The sequence below is a fragment of the Triturus cristatus genome, chromosome 8 (assembly GCF_964204655.1).
Source record: "Triturus cristatus chromosome 8, aTriCri1.1, whole genome shotgun sequence".
Classification (NCBI taxonomy): Eukaryota; Metazoa; Chordata; class Amphibia; order Caudata; family Salamandridae; genus Triturus; species Triturus cristatus.
The window spans coordinates 1,244,270,453-1,244,288,603 of record NC_140591.1 but is presented as its reverse complement, the minus strand read 5'-3'; the positions used below and the strand labels follow the sequence as shown (position 1 = coordinate 1,244,288,603).

The 18,151-nt window shown below is 52.3% G+C and overlaps 1 protein-coding gene across 2 annotated transcripts in view; it reads right to left on the bottom strand.

The window, feature by feature from the left end:
• Nucleotides 1-18,151, bottom strand: part of USP9X (ubiquitin specific peptidase 9 X-linked) — a 1,605,828-nt gene that overhangs the window by 121,159 nt on the left and 1,466,518 nt on the right. Inside the window, exons 40-41 of one of the 2 annotated variants that reach the window (XM_085622934.1) lie at nucleotides 17,865-18,085; nucleotides 17,678-17,775 (exon numbers count right to left, since the gene is read on the bottom strand). In XM_085622934.1, coding sequence (XP_085479060.1) covers nucleotides 17,678-17,775; nucleotides 17,865-18,085 — 319 coding nt within the window. The remainder of the gene's footprint in view (nucleotides 1-17,677; nucleotides 17,776-17,864; nucleotides 18,086-18,151) is intronic. The other variant, XM_085622935.1, reaches the window with a different exon arrangement.

The following is an 18,151-nucleotide window of genomic DNA, read 5'->3' as shown; positions in this document are numbered from 1 at the left end:
ACTTGGGCACCACCCATGCGCGCAGACTTTCCGCGCCAGGAATGCAGAGCCATGCAAGAAACTGACCACTGGTGCCATGAAACTAGGGCCCTGAAAAGGGGATGACCTTAACCCTAGAAATCAGTTCGCAGAACGGGGAGGATGGGTGGGGCGGTAAGGAATCTATCACTAACAAATGTCTCTTACAGATATATCGTTACACAAGTAGTAACTTGTGCATCTGAAAGAGACACGTGACCTGCAAGGGGACACCGCGTCCCAAGGCAGTAGTGGCTGCCGTTGCCCTGGTAGAATGGGCATGCAGCCCCACAGGAGGCTCCTTCATAGCCAACGAGTAACAGGCCTTGATGCAGAAAACAACCCACCGAGAGATGGTCTGCTTGTGCACAGCCCGATCTCTTTTGGCGCCCACGTAGCCAACAAAGAGCTGGTCATCCACCCGGAACTGTCGTGTCCGCTGCAGGTAGAACGACAGCGCACGTTTTGGATCCAGACGGTGGAGCCTCTCCTCCTCTTTCAAAGGATGCGGAGGCGGAGAGAAGGTGGGCAAAGTGACGGTCTGCCCGTTGTGGAAGTGCGTGACAACCTTTGGCAAGAAAGAAGGACGTGTCCTTAAAACCACCTTGTCCGGATGAACAGAAAGGAAAGGAGGTTTGGAAGAAAGAGCCTGGAGCTCACTCACTCATCTGGCAGAGGTGATAGCTACCAGGAAGGCCGTTTTGAGAGTGAGAAGACGCAAAGGACAGGTATGAAGGGGCTCGAAGGGAGCGCACATCAGATATGTCAAGACAAGGTTTAAGTCCCATTGAGGCATTATGAACGGCACGGGAGGAAACATGTGCGTAATGCCTTTGAGGAAACGGTTTACAACCGGGGACTTAAAAAGAGAAGGCTGATCTGGAAGCCGTAAAAAGGCGGAGATGGCCGAAAGATAACCTTTGATAGTGCCCAGAGCACAGCCCTGCTGAGCCAAAGAAAGGAGGAACAGAAGGACTTCAGAAAGAGGGACAGAGTGGGGATCCACAGCCTTAGCTGTGCACCATACCACAAAGTTGTTCCACCTGCAGGCGTATACCATTTTAGTGGAGGGCCGCCTGGCCGCCAGAATGACATCACAGACTTCGGGAGGAAGATCAAATGCTGTCAACTGCCGCCGCTCAATCTCCACGCATGGAGGTGGAAGATCGACAGGTTTGGGTGGAGGACCGTCCCCTGCGACAGAAGATCCTCCCAAAGAGGCAGTCTGATCGGAGGATCGATGGCCATGCTGAGTAGCTCGGGATACCAGTATCTTCGTGCCCAATCTGAAGGATGACTTGGGCCCGGTCACGCCGAATCTTCTTCAGCACTCTGGGCAGAAGTGGTATAGGCGGAAAGTCGTACAATAGACCGCAACTCCACTTGCGACGAAAAAAGTCTCCGAGCGAGTGCCGCCTTGGAAATTCCAACGCGCAGAACTGCTGACATTGCGCGTTCTCTTCGGTGGCGAATAGATCTAACCAAGGCTCTCCCCACTGTAGAAAGAGACCTTGCGCCACGTCCGAGTGCAGACGACATTCGTGATCCATCAAGCACCTGTGGCTGAGTTTGTCCACCCTGGCGTTCAGAGAACCTGCCAGGTGTTGAACCACCAAGGTAATGGCGGAGGTGTTGTCCGTGAACACCTGCACCACACTTGCCCGGACAGAGGGAAGGAATGCCTTCAGTGCAAGTCGGATCGCCCGTAGCTCCAAAAGGTTGATATGGAGTCGGGACTCCGCCGGAGACCACAGTCCCCTGATCTCCGCCTCTCCCAGGTGGCCTCCCCTTCCCAGGAGGGACGCATCCGTCACCACTGTGTGCTCCGGTTGGGGAATCTGCCATTGACACAATCACGATTCGTGAGCCACCACTGTAATTGTCGTGCAGTGCCCTCCGAGATGTGGACATGATCGGACAGGTTGCCCCGAAGCTGTGCCCACTGGGACTTCAGGTCCCAATGCAGAGCCCGGATATGCCATCTGGCATGTTGCACCAGCAGGATGCAGGAGGCCATCAGGTCCAGGACCCAGAGGGTCATCCTGGCTGAAAAACGGGATAGAGGCTGAAAGATCGGAATCATAGCCTGAATATCCCAGACCCGCTGTTCCGGAGGATAAAGCCGAAACCGCGTTGAATACAGAACCGCTCCGATGAAGAGGAGCTTCTGGGAGGGACTCAGATGCGACTTCGACACATTGATGGAGAACCCCAGCAAATGCAGGAGGTCGGCCGTAGTCTGGAGGTGGGAGACGACTTACTGGGGCGAGCCCGCCTTCAACAGCCAGTCGTCGAGATAGGGGCAGACTGGAACCCCTGATCTGCGCAGGTGAGTTGCGACCACCGCCATCACTTTCGTGAACACCCGAGGGGCACTGGTGAGGCCGAAGGGGAGCACAGTTAACTGAAATTGCTCCTGACCCACGTGAACCGCAGGTAACGCCGGTGGGCCGGCAGGACGGGGATGTGAAAATAAGCGTCCTCCAAGTCCAATGCTACCATCCAGTCTCCTGGATCCAGAGCAGCCAGAACCTGAGCTAGGGTAAGCATCTTGAACCTCTCCTTCCGGAGGAAGGCGTTGACGCTCCAGAGTTCCAAGATAGGGCGTAGGCCCCCTTTGCCCTTCTTGGGAACCAGAAAGTAGTGGGAATAGCAACCACAACCTACGTCTGGACCAGGAACGCGCTCGACGGCCCCTTTGGCCAAGAGGGCCGTAACTTCCTCCCACAGAAGATTCAAGTGATCCCCCGAGATACGGTGGTACTGCGGTGTCATGGCTGGAGGGGTCATCTCGAAGGGGAGGAAGTAGCCCCTTCGGACGATTTGCAGCACCCACCTGTCCGACGTGATGGAACGCCAGTGGAGCAGGTGATGGCGAACTCTGCCTCCCACTGGCGTGGAATGGGTCTGAAAGCTCGGACTAGGAGGGCTTTGAGGCGGATGCTGCCGGGGTGGATTTGGACTGACTGGCACGTTGTCCCCAGGTACCGCCTCGGCGGAATCCACGTCCGCGACCGCGTGCCGTTTGGTTTTGCGGACGGTGGCTAGGTGGACGTGAGGGGGCGCCCCTTCCTTGGCCACGAAAGGTGGAAGTTTGCGGTCACGGGGCCGAGAGAACCAAGGACTTGGCCGTAGCCCGGGAGTCTTTGAAGCGCACCAGCGCACTATCCGCCTTCTCGCCAAAAAGGCGAGTGCCATCAAAGGGCATATCCATGAGGGTGCTCTGGACATCCCCTGAGAAAGATGTGGACCGCAGCCAGGCGTGGCGGCGGAGCGCCACTGTGGTAGAAATGGCCCTACCCAGCGAGTCCGTAGTGTCTAGTCCACATCGTATAGCATGTCGCGCTGCATCCCGCCCGTCGGCAAGAGCCTGGGTGAGCCGTGTCCGGGCCTCCTCCGGATACAGGGGCAGCACGTCCTCCACCATATCCCACAGAGAGTGAGAGTAACGGTCAAAGAGGCAAGTGGTATTCAAGGACCGCAGTCCCAAACTAAGGGAAGAGAACAGCTTCTTACCGAACTGTTCCAGCCTCTTGGATTCCCGATCCGGAGGAGCGGACGGGAAGGAGGACTGGGAAGTAGAGGTCTGGATAACCAGACTCTCGGGCGTGGGGCGTTGGGACAGAAAACTGGGGTCGCTCGGAGCAGGGCGGTGGCGCCAGGCCACGTTCTATTCCACAGGAGGCACTGTGGAGGGCTTGGACCAGGTGCCCTTCAGAACGTCCACTAGTGCCTCATTGAACTGCAGCAGAGGCTCCGAGGAGCTTGCTGACGGTTGAAGCACTTCAGTGAGGAGGTTAGTCCTCACGGCCACAGCAGGCAACTCCAGCCCAAGGGCTTCGGCCGCCTTGCGCAGCACCACGGAAAATGCAGCACCTTCCTCCGAAGCCACAGTCGGAGGAGAGATGAAGCCAGTGTCCGGGGAGGTGTCCAGACCACTGGCATCCCCCAGCTCATCTGCCCAGTCCTGTGATAAATTGGCCTGCAGACCCCTCCCAGTCGCCCCCGTCATCCGATTCCTGATAAACAGGGGGAATAACCGGAGCCGGACTGTAGATGAAATGGTCATCCATTGGCAGCGGGCGGCGCCGGGCCCGGACTGAACCGGGGAAAGGCGTCGTCCGGAGACGGTGCCAGAGGTGGAACCGGCGTCGGCAGAGGAGGCGTCGTGAGGTCGACCGGCGCCGACAGAGATCCAGGCCTGGAACCCTCGGAGACCTGCGGCGTCGGGACCGAAGTTGACGACGGGGCCGGAGCCGCCAGCTTGCTAGGCCGCCCAGTCGAGCCCGCGGGGCCCGAAGGCGCGTCGGCAGGCGTCGACGGCAGAGCCAGGCCCCTCATGGCCGAGAGGAAGGCACTGATCTCCGCCGGAGTCGCGTCAGTCCCAGGGACCGGCGGGTATGGGGACAGACGCGGCTCCTGCGGCTTCGACGGATCCGCGGGGGTGAGACCACCCTGACCCTCGACCGAGTCGTGCGACCGGCGAGGGGAGTCCGAAGAGCGGTGTCGTCTCTTGGACTTCTTAGCGTGCTTCGACTTACCCGAAGACTTTGAACCAGACGAGCGGTGATGGTGGCTGCGGCTCCGCGACCGGTCTTTCGACCTCCTCCTGGACCGGGAACGGCGCGGAGCCGAGTGTCGGAGCTCGAGAAGCTTGCGGGACCGCTCCCGCCTAGCCTTCGAGGTCAAGGCCTGGCAGTCGAGGCACGACTCCGCATCGTGATCGGCCCCCAGGCAGTAAAGGCTCCGGCGATGGTTGTCCGTTACCGACATCAGTCGGTGACAGGAGTCACAGGCTTTAAAACCAGGCATCCTACCGGCACCAGTTCGAGTCGAGTAGACAAAAGAGTCTAAAACGTTTTAGTCAAAAAGTGACTAAAGGGGTAAGCTCTTCCCGGATCGGCGCTGTCTGGCGCGGAAAAAAGAACTGACGTGAGCGCGCGAGGGCGGCGTCTAAGTACTCCGACGACGTCATTCCGGCGCACGACGCCGACGACGGACGCGCAGACGCCTAGCGACGCGCAAGGGGTATTGCTGACGAAAAATCTTTCTGGATCCGGCCTGACGCCTGGGGATATTCTAAGGTGAGGAATCTAACTGACGTGTTTCTTTCAGATACATCGTTACAGAAGGTAAGTAACTTGTTCATCTGATAGATACATCTAGACGCAGATTCCTTAACTTAGAATAGATACCAAAGCCATACAGCAGCGGAGGAGGGTCTGCGATTGAAACCACCAAGTCCCAAAAGAACTTCTCCGTCAACAACAGTGATGACCCACAGTGGCAACAGTGGCAGTGCGGCTGACACTAGACCCATGCAGCTCCGTAAGGAAGCACGAGCAAGGGAGACAAAGGCACCACAATCCGTCAGAGGACGGAACAAAATCTCCCTCGTCCAGACAGGGAGGAAAGGAGACACAGAACCAAAAGGGCACAAGAGAGCATGTCATCGCCAGAGCATGCCTACTGAACAAACACCCCAGAGGATGTTGAAAAATATAACGAGGGGACAGATGTCACCACATAGAGACACACAGAGTCATGACCACCAGGAGACACAGGCATGCGGAGGACAAGAGATACCCAAGGAGACAAGGTGTACCGTGAGAAGTGCACCACGGCGAAACAAAGCCCAAGGATCGGGAGTTCCAACAGCACGCATTCGGCTGCAACAAGAGACCAGCGCAATACCAGGCAGTGAACCTGCTAGCTGTACCCAAAGGTACAAATGGCAAATGGAAAACCGGCACAGCCGGGGACACCCCAAGCGCGCCTTACCACCGAGAGAGAGAGAGAAAGACACACACACACACACACCGGGGCTAAAAAACCAGTGTGAAAAAAATTAAATAAATAAATTGAGCATGCACAATCTATCACTGTGTGTCAAAAACAGGACACACAGAGCTAAACATAGACAACAGAATGAAGGAACGAATTGAAAGCTCGCCCCAGAGAAAAGTAAAGTCGCACCATAGATACCAACGGCACCGGTGTGAATCATAACAGGACAAGACCGTGTCAAAAAACACTGAAAGGTGACAACATCCTCCCCTGACAGGGACGGAACCAGAGCTCCCCGCGAGGCAAGCGGGAACGCTGAGCACCACACCCACTAGGAAGGAGTGGGAAATACCCAGACAGAGACCAGTCAGAAAGAGGGGGAAGAGAGATAGACAGGACTACGAGTATCCTGACCAAGGACACCGGCACCGCATCATATAAAAAGGCAACAGTGCTGCCAGAGATGGATGGTAACTCACAACCAGTGGAACACCAGGAGTGGAACACCAAACCGAGGAACAAAAGCGACAGCTCTGAACCTCTAGAGGGAATCAGACAATCACCGCAGGGGGGCAGGAACGGAGGACCTGAACCCCGGCATGGAAGAAACAAAAGGGACCAAAGTCCCTGCCAGGGAAGTGCAAAAGGAAACAGGCGACAAGGCCACATGCCACAGAAACGTAACTTGTGGAAACACCACAGCGCATGGGCAAAAAGTTCCACGGGACCTGAGCCATGAGAAAAATATGGAAGCACTGCCCCAAGTGAGAATAGAACGCAGCCAAGACAAGGGCGCGACCTTCACCCTGTGGCCGCGACCATATCCCGGGCAGGTGTTCCCAGAGAAACCACAAAGGGGTACAGACCAACCGTAGCCCACCACACAAAGTCCCCAGTAGAGAACCGCACTAACCCCACGGTCCCCACTAGAGAGGATGTCCCAAGAGAGACGAGAAGACTCCGCAGGAGTCGTGAAAACTCCTCATACCGGGAAGAGTGGCTTCACAATAGCCAACAAGTACCCCACATAGGGTATGGCACATCCCAGAAAGCAAGGAACACCTCTTGAGCCAAGCTCCTAGACAGAGGATGAAAAACTCATCAAACAGCTGGTCAGCTGAAACCAAAAGAGAGAAAACTGCGAAAGCCGCACAGCCCGTCCAATATCTACGTCCGAAATCCAGAGACGAAGCAGCAGAAAAAGCAAAGACAACACTGCAACTGAAATCAAAAGTCCACAACCAGGACTACAAACCATGGAAATCATGGAGACTCAGACATGAGGCGGAAAACCGCTGAGTCAGCATGTCCGTCGAACAAGACGACCCCATCAAAGGCCAAATCCCGAAGACGCTCCTGTACGTTGGCAGGGAAACAGCCATTGCGCAGCCAGGCATGGCGGCGCAGAGCAACAGACCAGGCCATAGCGCGAACCACCGAATCAGTGGAGTCCATGGCCGACCGAATGGAAAAGTGAGCCATGTCACGGCCATCACGTACCAACCGTGCCAAGTCAGCCCGAGGACCCTTTGGAAGCGAGAGAAGGAGGAGCTCGACTTAGTCCCAAAGGGCAGAAGTAGCCCGGGCAAACACACAATTTGTGTTCAGGGAGCGAAGGCCAGCACTGGTAGACGCAAAAATCTGGCGGCCACATGACTCCAACCACTGAGATTCCGAAGTGGGAGGGACCAACGGAGAGGGGGCATAAGGCAACGAACCTGAAGCCACCTGAATCACCAGTCCCTGGCCCTAGGGTGGAGGGACAAACAGACAGGGTCGTCCGGGGCCCGGCGATGGCGATGTGCAATAGCACGATCCACCGGGCCCCTCGAAGAGGGCCTCACTCAAGTCCCCAGAAGAACGTCGTACAACGACTCGCCAAAAGGCAATAAAGTCTCCACCTCCACTCTGCCCTGGTGGAGTAAGTCCAGCAAGGAATTAGAGGACACAGAGAGAGGGAGGGAGGCTGCAGTTGCAAAACGTCCGTAGCGCTGCGAACCGCCCTTGCAAAAGTCGCACTAGCCACCGTGGCCATTTGAAGTGGCGACAACAGGTCATCCGTAGGGGACGGCAAGAGGCTAATCCTGGCTCCACAGCTCGAGGACACCCAAGGCCCTGCCAGTGCATGGGCACCTGGGCAGAGGAGCAACGAAACAGCCCTGGGGTAGCGAACCCACAGGGGCCACCTCAGCCTCAGACTCCACACCTTCCACCAACTGATCAACAGCCGGAGATGGCACAGACTCTGAGACGGCGTCGAACCGACGTCGAGGACCTCCACAAGGACCTCGTCCGTCTGGCACCGGCCCGGCGTCAACACCACCCCCACCGAGGTGGTTACCTGCGGAGAGTGATCAAGTAGACCCAGAGGCGAAAGCGGCGCTGCAGCCGCAGCGGGCGTCGATGCAGTGAGCCGCAAAGGGCTGTGCGAAGACACAGGGGACGTCAACGCGACCTCCTCCGAGGTAGGAACTTGTGGAGAGGGGCGGAGTTGACACGGAGTCGAGAGCGGCGCAGTAGCCTCATCCGGTGTCGACGCAGGGAGCCACGCAGGGCTGTGCGCAGATCCGGAAGGCCTGGACGTACGAGAGGGAGGCCGCTCCGGCCCATGCCCGACATCGCAGCGACTCCGGAAGCGGAATCAGGGTGCTCGACCGGTGCCGAGGGCGAACCCGCCGGCGAAACTCCGATCAGAGCCCCTACCCCCTCTATGGGGCCCCAAGGCGCGCCAGGGAGAGTGGGTGACCCAAAGATGGACTAAAGGGCCTGAGAATAGGCTTCCATCTGGGCCCTAGTCACCCCAGTGCCAGGAAACGGCGGGTAAGTGGGGGTCGACACCTGAGGAGCCGCATCCAGTGAAGACCAGGTACTGCGGGCCCCGTCGTCGCGTGAGGTCGGCGACCTCCGCGACTTCTTTTTCTTGTGCTTACCTGCGGGAGGAGAACGACGCCCGTGGGAATGACTCCATGACCTGTTCTGGCCTGACCCTCCAGCACGAGAAGGAGACCGGTGGTGTGAGGACGCCGAACGGGACATCCGGGCGGCCAATAACTTCATGCGACGTTCCCGCAAAGACTTCGGCTTCAGCAGGTGGCGCACTCCTCGGAGTCGTGGTGCTCGCCCAAGCACCACATACAGATCGCGTGTGGATCCGTCGCCGACATCTGCCACGAACAGGACACACACGTTTGGAAGCCCAAAGGCATCAACACACTGTTCCCAGACGCCGAAGGCTTCCAGAAGGCCTGAAAATCAAAAACAGGCAAGAGGTAACCGCTTCTCCGGATCTGCGTTAAGACGCGGAAAAGAAGAAAACTGGCATCAGCACGCCGGGAGGGTCTTATATGGCTCCATTGACTACACTTCCGTGGACAACGACAGGATGGAGCCAGGCGCCGCCGCCTCCCGGTGTGCAGAGGTACTGCTGGGGAAAAAAGATTTTCCGGATCCAGTCTGACGCCTGGGGAATATTCTAAATTAAGGAATCTGCGGCTAGATGTCTCTATCAGATTCTAGAAGCAACTTTGACTGAATGTGCACTGGGTCCCTGCTAATCAGGTTCCCAGCGCCTGTGTTCTTTCCCAAAACTGTACCTTTGTTTCCACAATTGGCACACTTCTGGCCCACCTATAAGTCCCTTGTAAAAGGTAGCAGCGGTACCAAAGGCATTGTGACCAGAAAGTATTATGCCACCCTAAGAGATCCCTCACCAAACACATGCAGACTGCCATTGCAGCTTGCGTGTTTTGGTGCAGCTAAGAGTGAAGAGTCGACCAAGCACTGCAAGAGGCATAGGTAAGTCACCCCTACAGCAGGCCTTACAGCTCTAAAGGCAGGGTGCACCATACCTCTTTTGAGGGCATAACTGCATGAGCAGATACGCCCCTATATTTTCTGGTCTATTCTTAGGCAGTAAAAGTACATAGTGAAGCCATACCGCGTACATGAGCTGGGAGCTTGTCAATGCGAGTTCCACAGCTCCATGATGGCTTCACCGAATCTCAAGATGTTTGGTGTCAAACATCTCAGATTAATGAGCACACATGGATGCCAGTGTTGGAGTCATTAATAAATGCACTCAGAGGGCACATCAGAGGTGTCCCCTGAAAACCTACCTAGCCGCTAGTGTGTATCTGACTGGTCTGCACCACACTGCCACTTTAAGACCTGTTTCTGACCCCCTGAGGTGGGACTCTTGTGGGTCAGAAACAAAGTCTGCTCTGGGTGGAGGTGCTTCACACCTACCCCCAAGCGCTTCACACCTACACCCAAGCAGGAACAGCATTCAAGGGCGGTGAGCCTCAAAGCCTTCCTTCCATTTGTTATGCTAGCCAGGCCTCTCTAGCTAGAGGTGATGCCCGCCCACCTGACCAAGCTCCACATTTGGCAGCACAGTCAGCGGGAAAATTAGTACTCCGGAGAGAAGTCTCCTCTCAGCCAGGACCACCCTTAAGGTGTTCTGAGCTGAAGTGACCCCCTCCACTGAAAATCCTCCATATTGTTTGTGAGGATTTTAGCCAATAGGATTAGGGGTATGTCCTCCCAAAGGGAGTGGACATACGAAGGGTGTAGTCACCCTAAAGGTAAGTAGCTCATTGGCAACTACCTGCCAGTACCTGTAATGCCTCTAAATTGAGTATTTAGGGGCACCCCTGAACCTTGATCCTTAGATGCCTCGCGACCTAAGGAAGAAGGACAGAAGAGCCGTACCAGCAGTAAAGACTCCAGACAAAAACGGACTCTGCACCAGCCCTACCAGCCTGTCTGCAGACCTCGAACCTGCGCCAAAAAGTGACTCGTTCTGCAGGCCCAGCGACCTCCAAATCCCCAGGAGGATTGTCAGCCTTCCCTAAAGACCAAGAACTCTAGAGGACAGCAGCCCTGTCCACAAAAAAAGCCCTCAAGAAGAGCCCCAGTGCCCTGCTGAACTGCACAACCAGACCTTCGGACCAACCCCTGCCCCTGACACCTATCCGAGTCACAGTGGCCCACCGGTTCTAAGTAGGCTCCCCAATGGTCCTGAGCTCGAGTCCACTCCAGAGTGACCTCTCCTAGACTCCACCCTGCCGCCTGCAGCCTCAACATGAAGGACCCTCAAACCACGACAAGTTCCGGTAAGGTTCTTCCAACCTCAAAGGACACCTCTGCATCGCCAGCCCCAAGGACTTGTGGAGCACGACCAACGGAGCCCAGGTGCCCTTCAACATTCCAACTTACCTCCAGAGCCACTGGATCCCTTCATCCAGCCTCCTAGTCCAAGCCTGCAGCCTTGGTTCAAAATCTTCGGTCTCCATTGCTTTGCATTATGCACCCAATGCTGTGTTGGCAGTCTGCAACCAGCTGCCTCTGTGCTGCTGAGGGTATTCATTTGGTTCTGTCTTGCGGCTCCTCCGGTACTGGTCCTAATACTCGGAAATTGACCCCCAAATCCGATTTTACTCACCTGCAACCAGCTTCTCTTTGCCTGCCCCCGGACTCCATTGACTAACATTGGGCCCCAGTGCCCCAATTTCACCTATGCACCTGGCCACCCCAGTGCCGCTGGTGGTGCAGTCTCTACATTTACCTGACCATTGACCAGTGTTGGTCCTAAAACCCTTAGACTGGAATTGTAAGTCTTGTGAAATTACAACTTAGTTTTTTTGCTCCATAGGATATCATTGAACTGTTTGAGAAATGTACGGAGTCCATTTTTTATACTCAAAAACTATGATTTTACTCAACGTATTTTACTGCAACAAAGTATCTTTGGTTCTAAGTAATAAACATGCAAAAAGTAATATTTTTATAAACAATTGGTTTCGGATTTAGGCAATGAGCGTGTGTAATCGTTTCTTGCCCGAGTGTGTACAACAAAGTCTTATCAAAGGGCTGTGTTAAGCATAACTGCTCGACCACAAAAGAGGGCATTTAATATTATCCAATTGATCTTTGGGGATCTATTGGACTCTGTGCATACTATACCTTACTTTAGTATATTATATACAGAGCCAGCTTCCTACAGTTAGAAAACTTCAGAGAATCACAACAACAAAGAGCATCCCCAATGGTAACCGAACCATTGGCGGACAAGGCTGAAGGCCAAGGATAATGACTAATGCCACTGAACCCAAGCTCCCTGCCATAAACTTAAGTGATGCAAAAAGTACCAACCAAAGCCGCAAGAAAGCATGGCAAACAAGTAAGGCTATAGACCATCTGCGGCCATATGAAACACTCCAAAAGAAAAGCTAGCCTTCTGGGAAAACGCAACAGAGAACCATAGTGGAGGAAGATATGCGACTGCAAAGCAAGAAACAAGTGAAGGCCCTGTGGTACACGAGGAAAACACAGGAACGTAAGCATAAACGCACTCCCTCCTAGAAAGGTAGCATAGCAGGACTGTTTATAGAGCTACAGATAAGAAGAATGTATGACAAGAGAATAACATGTATATGGACATATATGTATAATATATAAAACACATAGAAATGCACCATATACACTGTATAATAAAATACACCCAAGACGGGTACAGAGAAATGTGCACAATAGTGGACACTAGCAGAAACGTGACAGTGGTGGGCCGGCAAAAGCCATATGGTCCCACATAAAAGAATGGAGGAAGTGGAAGATATCATAACTCCCAGGAAAAGAAAAGCGATCAGACATAAAACACCACTACCGACTGAATGGCCACAACCAGGCGATGGAAAGATGACCGAAATGAAAAGCAGCAGGTGAAAAAACCAACACGCCAGAATACAGCAACGAAGACCACTATCTGGGACTGTAGAAGAGCAAGTTGAACAAAGGCCAACACAGGGGAGGCCTATTCAAGCATACCAGTCACCATCCTAGAAGAAAAAATATCCTAAAAAGAAAAAAGGGACGGGGCTGAGCAGACAAAGACAGAATAAGAAGTGTGTGGGACCAACACCACAGGGGGAAGTTGACAACTAACCGATCAGTATAAGAGCTGGAGTACCAGACGGAGTGGCAGGACCCAAAAAGGGGCAGAGGGTTTGATTGTAACCTAGCAGAATAAATTATCCAGTGTCCGAGGGACAACCTGTGTCCAACCAACAATTCCTGTGACATCAAAAGAGAGGATCTCAGCGTTACCCGAGAACGTTATTGTCCCACACAACCCCAAGAGTAAAGAGCCCTCAGCGATTTGAAAGCTTATCCTCGCCAGCGAGAAGGGAAGTAAAGTACCCAGAAGAATCCGAAAGGAGTACCAAACCTCGATACCAGGCCACCAAAGAAAGGATAGTAGAGGAACACACGGTCGAACAGAACAACCAGTCAGTAACTAAATGTTAGGATTGGTACAGGAAGGGTTCATGGAAATGTTTCGAACAAAGCACAAAAACATTGCCCAAAAGCAAAAAGCAATAAACGCTTTGCCCTGGGCAAAAGCAGAGAAAAAAACAGAACACGCAGTGGTACAGAAGAGAAACCGTAGGCAGAGTAGGCCACACAGGCCACGAAACGGACATGGTACATCCACAATGAGCCTTGAGAGGAAGAGAAACGACAAGAGTCCAATTTTCTCGTGCATAACAGGAAATAGCAAAAGAGGCGCAAAGATGGAAAGAAAAGAAAGAACACTGCCTAGGGCAGGAACTGACAATGTACCCTTGGTCAAGAAGTATGTCCGCTTTCCATGTGTCAGCTAGGAAAGAAGGGCACCAGATAAAGTGTAAGGAAAAGGGGAAACCCCATGCACCATCCTACCAAGCACACAATGTGAAGTCCCCTATAAGCAGTACCAAAGTGCCAGAAACAGATGAAGGAATGCCCGTAGGGCATACTGACAAAGTACTCTGGAGGACAGGGAGCAAAGCAACAGTGCATATGCACACGACAAGCAAAATACCCCAAACAGAATCTGGGTAGATAAACAAAAGAACCCCTTGTATCAACAGGCGTGGAATGCCAATAGGGCCATAAAACAATGTGCTGCCCAACAACAAGGACCATAAACGGTCATTGATAGTTCAGGAAGCAATAAACAATACCTGCAGGGCACAGGAGCACTTCACCGGGTGTCACTCTTAGGTGAAAGAAACAGCCAATGGCACTGTTCCAAAACGGCTACATGTAAAAGAAAACCTAGATGATCCCATACAAGCTCAGTACAGGGGAAAAAAAGAGAAACGGAAGGTATAGCAAGCAGGGCTTAAGATTTTGCTTCACCACAACTATCCCGAAAACGGTGTAAAGCAGTCAGCTTGAGCACCAAACAGATGTTGACCATCGAAAGGCATGTCCACCAAGGTCGACTGAACATTCTCTGAAAAAACAGAGGTGCCTAGCCAGGCACACCGGCGAGGACGTACCGAAAGAGCTATGGCTTGCCCGACAGTATTTGTGGTATCCATGCCACAGTGAATTAGTAATGTAGCCGCCTGAATGCCATCCTGGAACAGCTGAGTAAGAGTGTCCCAGGTGTTATCAGGGAAAGAGGGGAGAAGGCGCGAGACCGAATCTCACAACACGTGAGAAAAAAAGCCCAGAACACAAGCGTCATTAAGGGACGGCAAATTGGAACCACTGGGAGAAAAGTTATCAACCAAGAGCATCTAGACTTTTAGGTTCCTGGTCTGGAGTGACGTCAGGCAGGGCACCGATGTGGGGGAGGCTGTAGCAGCCTGAACCACAAATCTGCGTAGTCTACGTTGCTGGAAGAGGCAGAACGGGACCCAAGGGGCAGGATGGTGCCAATACGCTATAAAACCAGTCCACGGAGGCCCTAGAAATGGGTTTAACCCAAGAGCCCAACAGAATATCAAAGAGGGCTTCACTGAGGGGAGCACAGGCTCAGCCCCCATCTGGCTTTGATAAAGCGCCTCAATGGCCACCTCTACAAGAGGGACCTGCAGCTCCAGAACCACAGCAACCCTCCGCAGAAGCTCAGCAAAAGCAGAGCTAGCCTCAGTAGCAAGGCTAGGAGGAGAAAACAAGCCTGAGGATGGAGAAGAGTCAAGGCCACTAGTCTCACCAAGGGCAGACACCCAATGAAACTCTAGAGGAGGCTGAGTAGTGTCCCTTCGGTCATCACTGACATCACCACAATACTGGTGTCCCGATAGGAAAATTGCAGGGGGCTCCTCTGAAGGTGGAGGAAGGTAGCCCGAAAAGAACTGTTCTGCCAGTGCTGCACCCGGCGTCAAAGAGGTGACACCTCGGCGTCTGGGAGGAGAGGCAAAGTAGCAGCAATAGGCGTTGTCCATGTCTGATCCAACACTGGGGTCACAGGTGGGAACCATGAAGGGCTGAACACCGGAGCTGACATGGATTTGATCATGGATCCAGAGGGCCTCACTGACGCAGAGGGTGGTCCTGCCGGAATTGAGTCACTAAAGGATCCTCTGGCCTCCTTAGGGCAGAGACGCGCACCAGAGGGAGGCAAAGAACCAAAATTAACATAAAGGGAGATGTGAGACCGTCAGGGAAGCCCTCGACTTAGACCGCCTATGGTGGGACTTACCAGTCAACAGCAAAGACAAAGGACTGTAGGAGCTGGCCTTCAAGGGGTTCTCGGAAGGGAGAAGACCGTTGAGGAACCTTTGACCACCGCGCCACCAAAAGTATCATACGATACACCTACAACGCTGAAGACCAAAGCTGAAGACATGAACCGCACCCTTGAGGAGTCACGGTACACGCCCAGATACCACATGGAAACAGAATGAGGGTGCGGGGCTGACAGTCGTCGACAGGACCCTGAGGACTACCAGAAAAAGGCACACTATGACGTCGACAAACGTTGAGATAGGCCAAAATGGCCAGAGGTACAGCTCGCCGGATCCGAATGAAAGCGCAAAAAGGAAAAAACTTACGTCAGTGTGTCGGGGGGTGGGGTGGGGGGCTTATATGGCCTGTGACTTCGCATCCAGTAGACTACTTCGCTACGGAGTCGCTCGATGCTCTCTACCGATAAGCAGAGGAACTGCTGTAGAAAGTTTTTCAGATTCAGTATGGTGCCCTAGGTTAAATCAAAGGTAAAGAATCTGCGGCTAGATGTCTATATGAGATGGAAGTTTTTACTGTTGGGGTTATTGTTGGCAAAACACCGTACTGCTATTAGACAGCTGATGCCAAAATCTCCACACTATGAAGACTGGCTAAGACATATTTCAGAGTTGGCAGTGGCTGAGGAACAGTGCATGAAGCACAAAAGGAAGGATGAGAAACTGGAAGATGACCTATGGGCGTGGGCAGCCATACTGACGGCACGAATGTCATGAGGGGCTGAACTGTGCTTAAGAATGCGTGTTGCATGTGGTGTTAGCCTGTGATTAAGTGAATGGTTGCCTGTGCCTTTGCAGTTCCCCTCTAGGAAGAGGCCAATGCAGGAATGTCTTTGAGCTGCCCAACATGAGGACATAGTATTGAATGGTATTGTTATGGACATGCCTTGCATATACAATGACTGACTTCGCTTGCATGGAAGTCTAATTACCCTGGATGCACACTGGTAGGAGAAGGAGCAAGTGGGGGTGATGTTGAGAAACTGTTTGGACTCTAAAAATTATATGATACTGACACTGTACTTGATGTATTCTGTGTACTACTGTAAAACCCAATATAAACTATATAAAAAAGACCAAAACTGAATGAACTCAATCTTTTTGTTATATGGAGAGAAACAAACCCCAAAAGGACAGACCTAGCATGGGGATCTCAAATCACTTTTCAGCCAGTCTGGGCGTAGAGAAGAGCTGCAACAGGAGCTGTTTAGTAGTGCATTATGGGAACAGCAGGAGTTGAAGGTGGATAGCGGCAGATGATGAAGGGGCCTGAAGCACTCAGAGTGCAACTGCCATCTTGATGCCCCAAGTCACCCCCTGGTTTGGGATTCTTAATCACTTCATGGCACACATGAAAGAGGGAGGAATAACGTCCTGAGTGCTGGCTGGATAAGAGCCACAGAAGGTCCTGTAATCAGCATGTTAAGCCACAGAAACATGAACAACTTAAAATGGTCAGTCACAAGGAGGAACCAAACTAACATGACATTTACATCTGTGATAGTTATGCTCTGCAATAGGTTTGCACCTCTTACATTTCAAAGGTTTTGGAGCAACCTGTGAAAGTAATCCCCAGCGGAAAGTAGTGCTTCTATATGGAGTAGGTAAAGCATGGTATACCACAGGTGGCCAAAATGGAACAAGCATTGGCATAGCCATTAGGTCTCGCTTCTGGGACCTTATAAGTATTTAGTTATGCAACTGTTGCATGGCTAAACACTTCTAAGGTCCCAAAGGCGAGACATATTGGCTATGCCAATGCTCGTTTTCTTTCTAATCGCGGCACCGGTGCTTTACTTTTAACATTAAAAGTAAAGCGCCGGTGCCGCAATTATAGCAAAAGTAAAGAAATAGATGTTTGTTTCTATTTCTTTACTTTTGCTATAATCGCGGCACCGGCGCTTTACTTTTAACATTAAAAGTAACGCACCGGTGCCGCGATTAGCAAGCTAAAAATGCTACCGCCGGCCACAGCTTGCAGTGCATGTGCGCGAGCAGCAGTAATCGCGCCATATGGCGACTCTGCTGAAGCGCGCGCACATGCACTGCAAGCTGTAGCCGGCGGTAGCATTTTTTAAAGCCCATGCGCGCTGACTCAGCGAGACCTAAAAAGGAGGAGAAACCATCTCCGGTGTGAGAAACAAAATTTGTATGTCATTCTGCTGAATTAAAACAGGTAAGGATCCCCAGCTAGAACCTCCTGGGCATAAACTTTGTATGTAGACTATTATACTTTCTCAACAAAAGACAGTTTTTTTTTGCAATTGAAGAATATAATAGGGTTATATATATATATATATATATATATATATATATATATATATATATATATATAGAAGAAAAAATGTACTAACCTATGAGTTTGCCAGGAGTCCTCAATCAACAAGATCTGGAGGAGGAGATCCAAATATGGTCGGAGTTCATATGTGTATGAATATGCAACCTTACATACATATAGAAAAAAAAGAAAAAAAATTTAAATCTAGAAATCAAGACTTAAAATATTCTCATCACATTGACAATATGTATTTTAATAGTTACCTGCCACAGAAGTTCGCTCAGGACTGTAGAAGAGAACTGTGGATTCTCCCAGCAGCAAAATCGGAGCAATTTGATGGTTTCCTCTGAATTACTGCAGTCTTCAATAATTTTCTTCACATAACTAGCTCTCACAAACAGAATATCAGCCACATTCTGCTGAAGTGCCATAATGGGCTGAGATAAGTTAGGATCGCCGTAAGGGTTTGAATGTGGTGGGTTACCTAAAATACATGAAATATGATTAAAAGGAAGCCAACTCAAGCACTTCAAATTACACTCAGACAGAC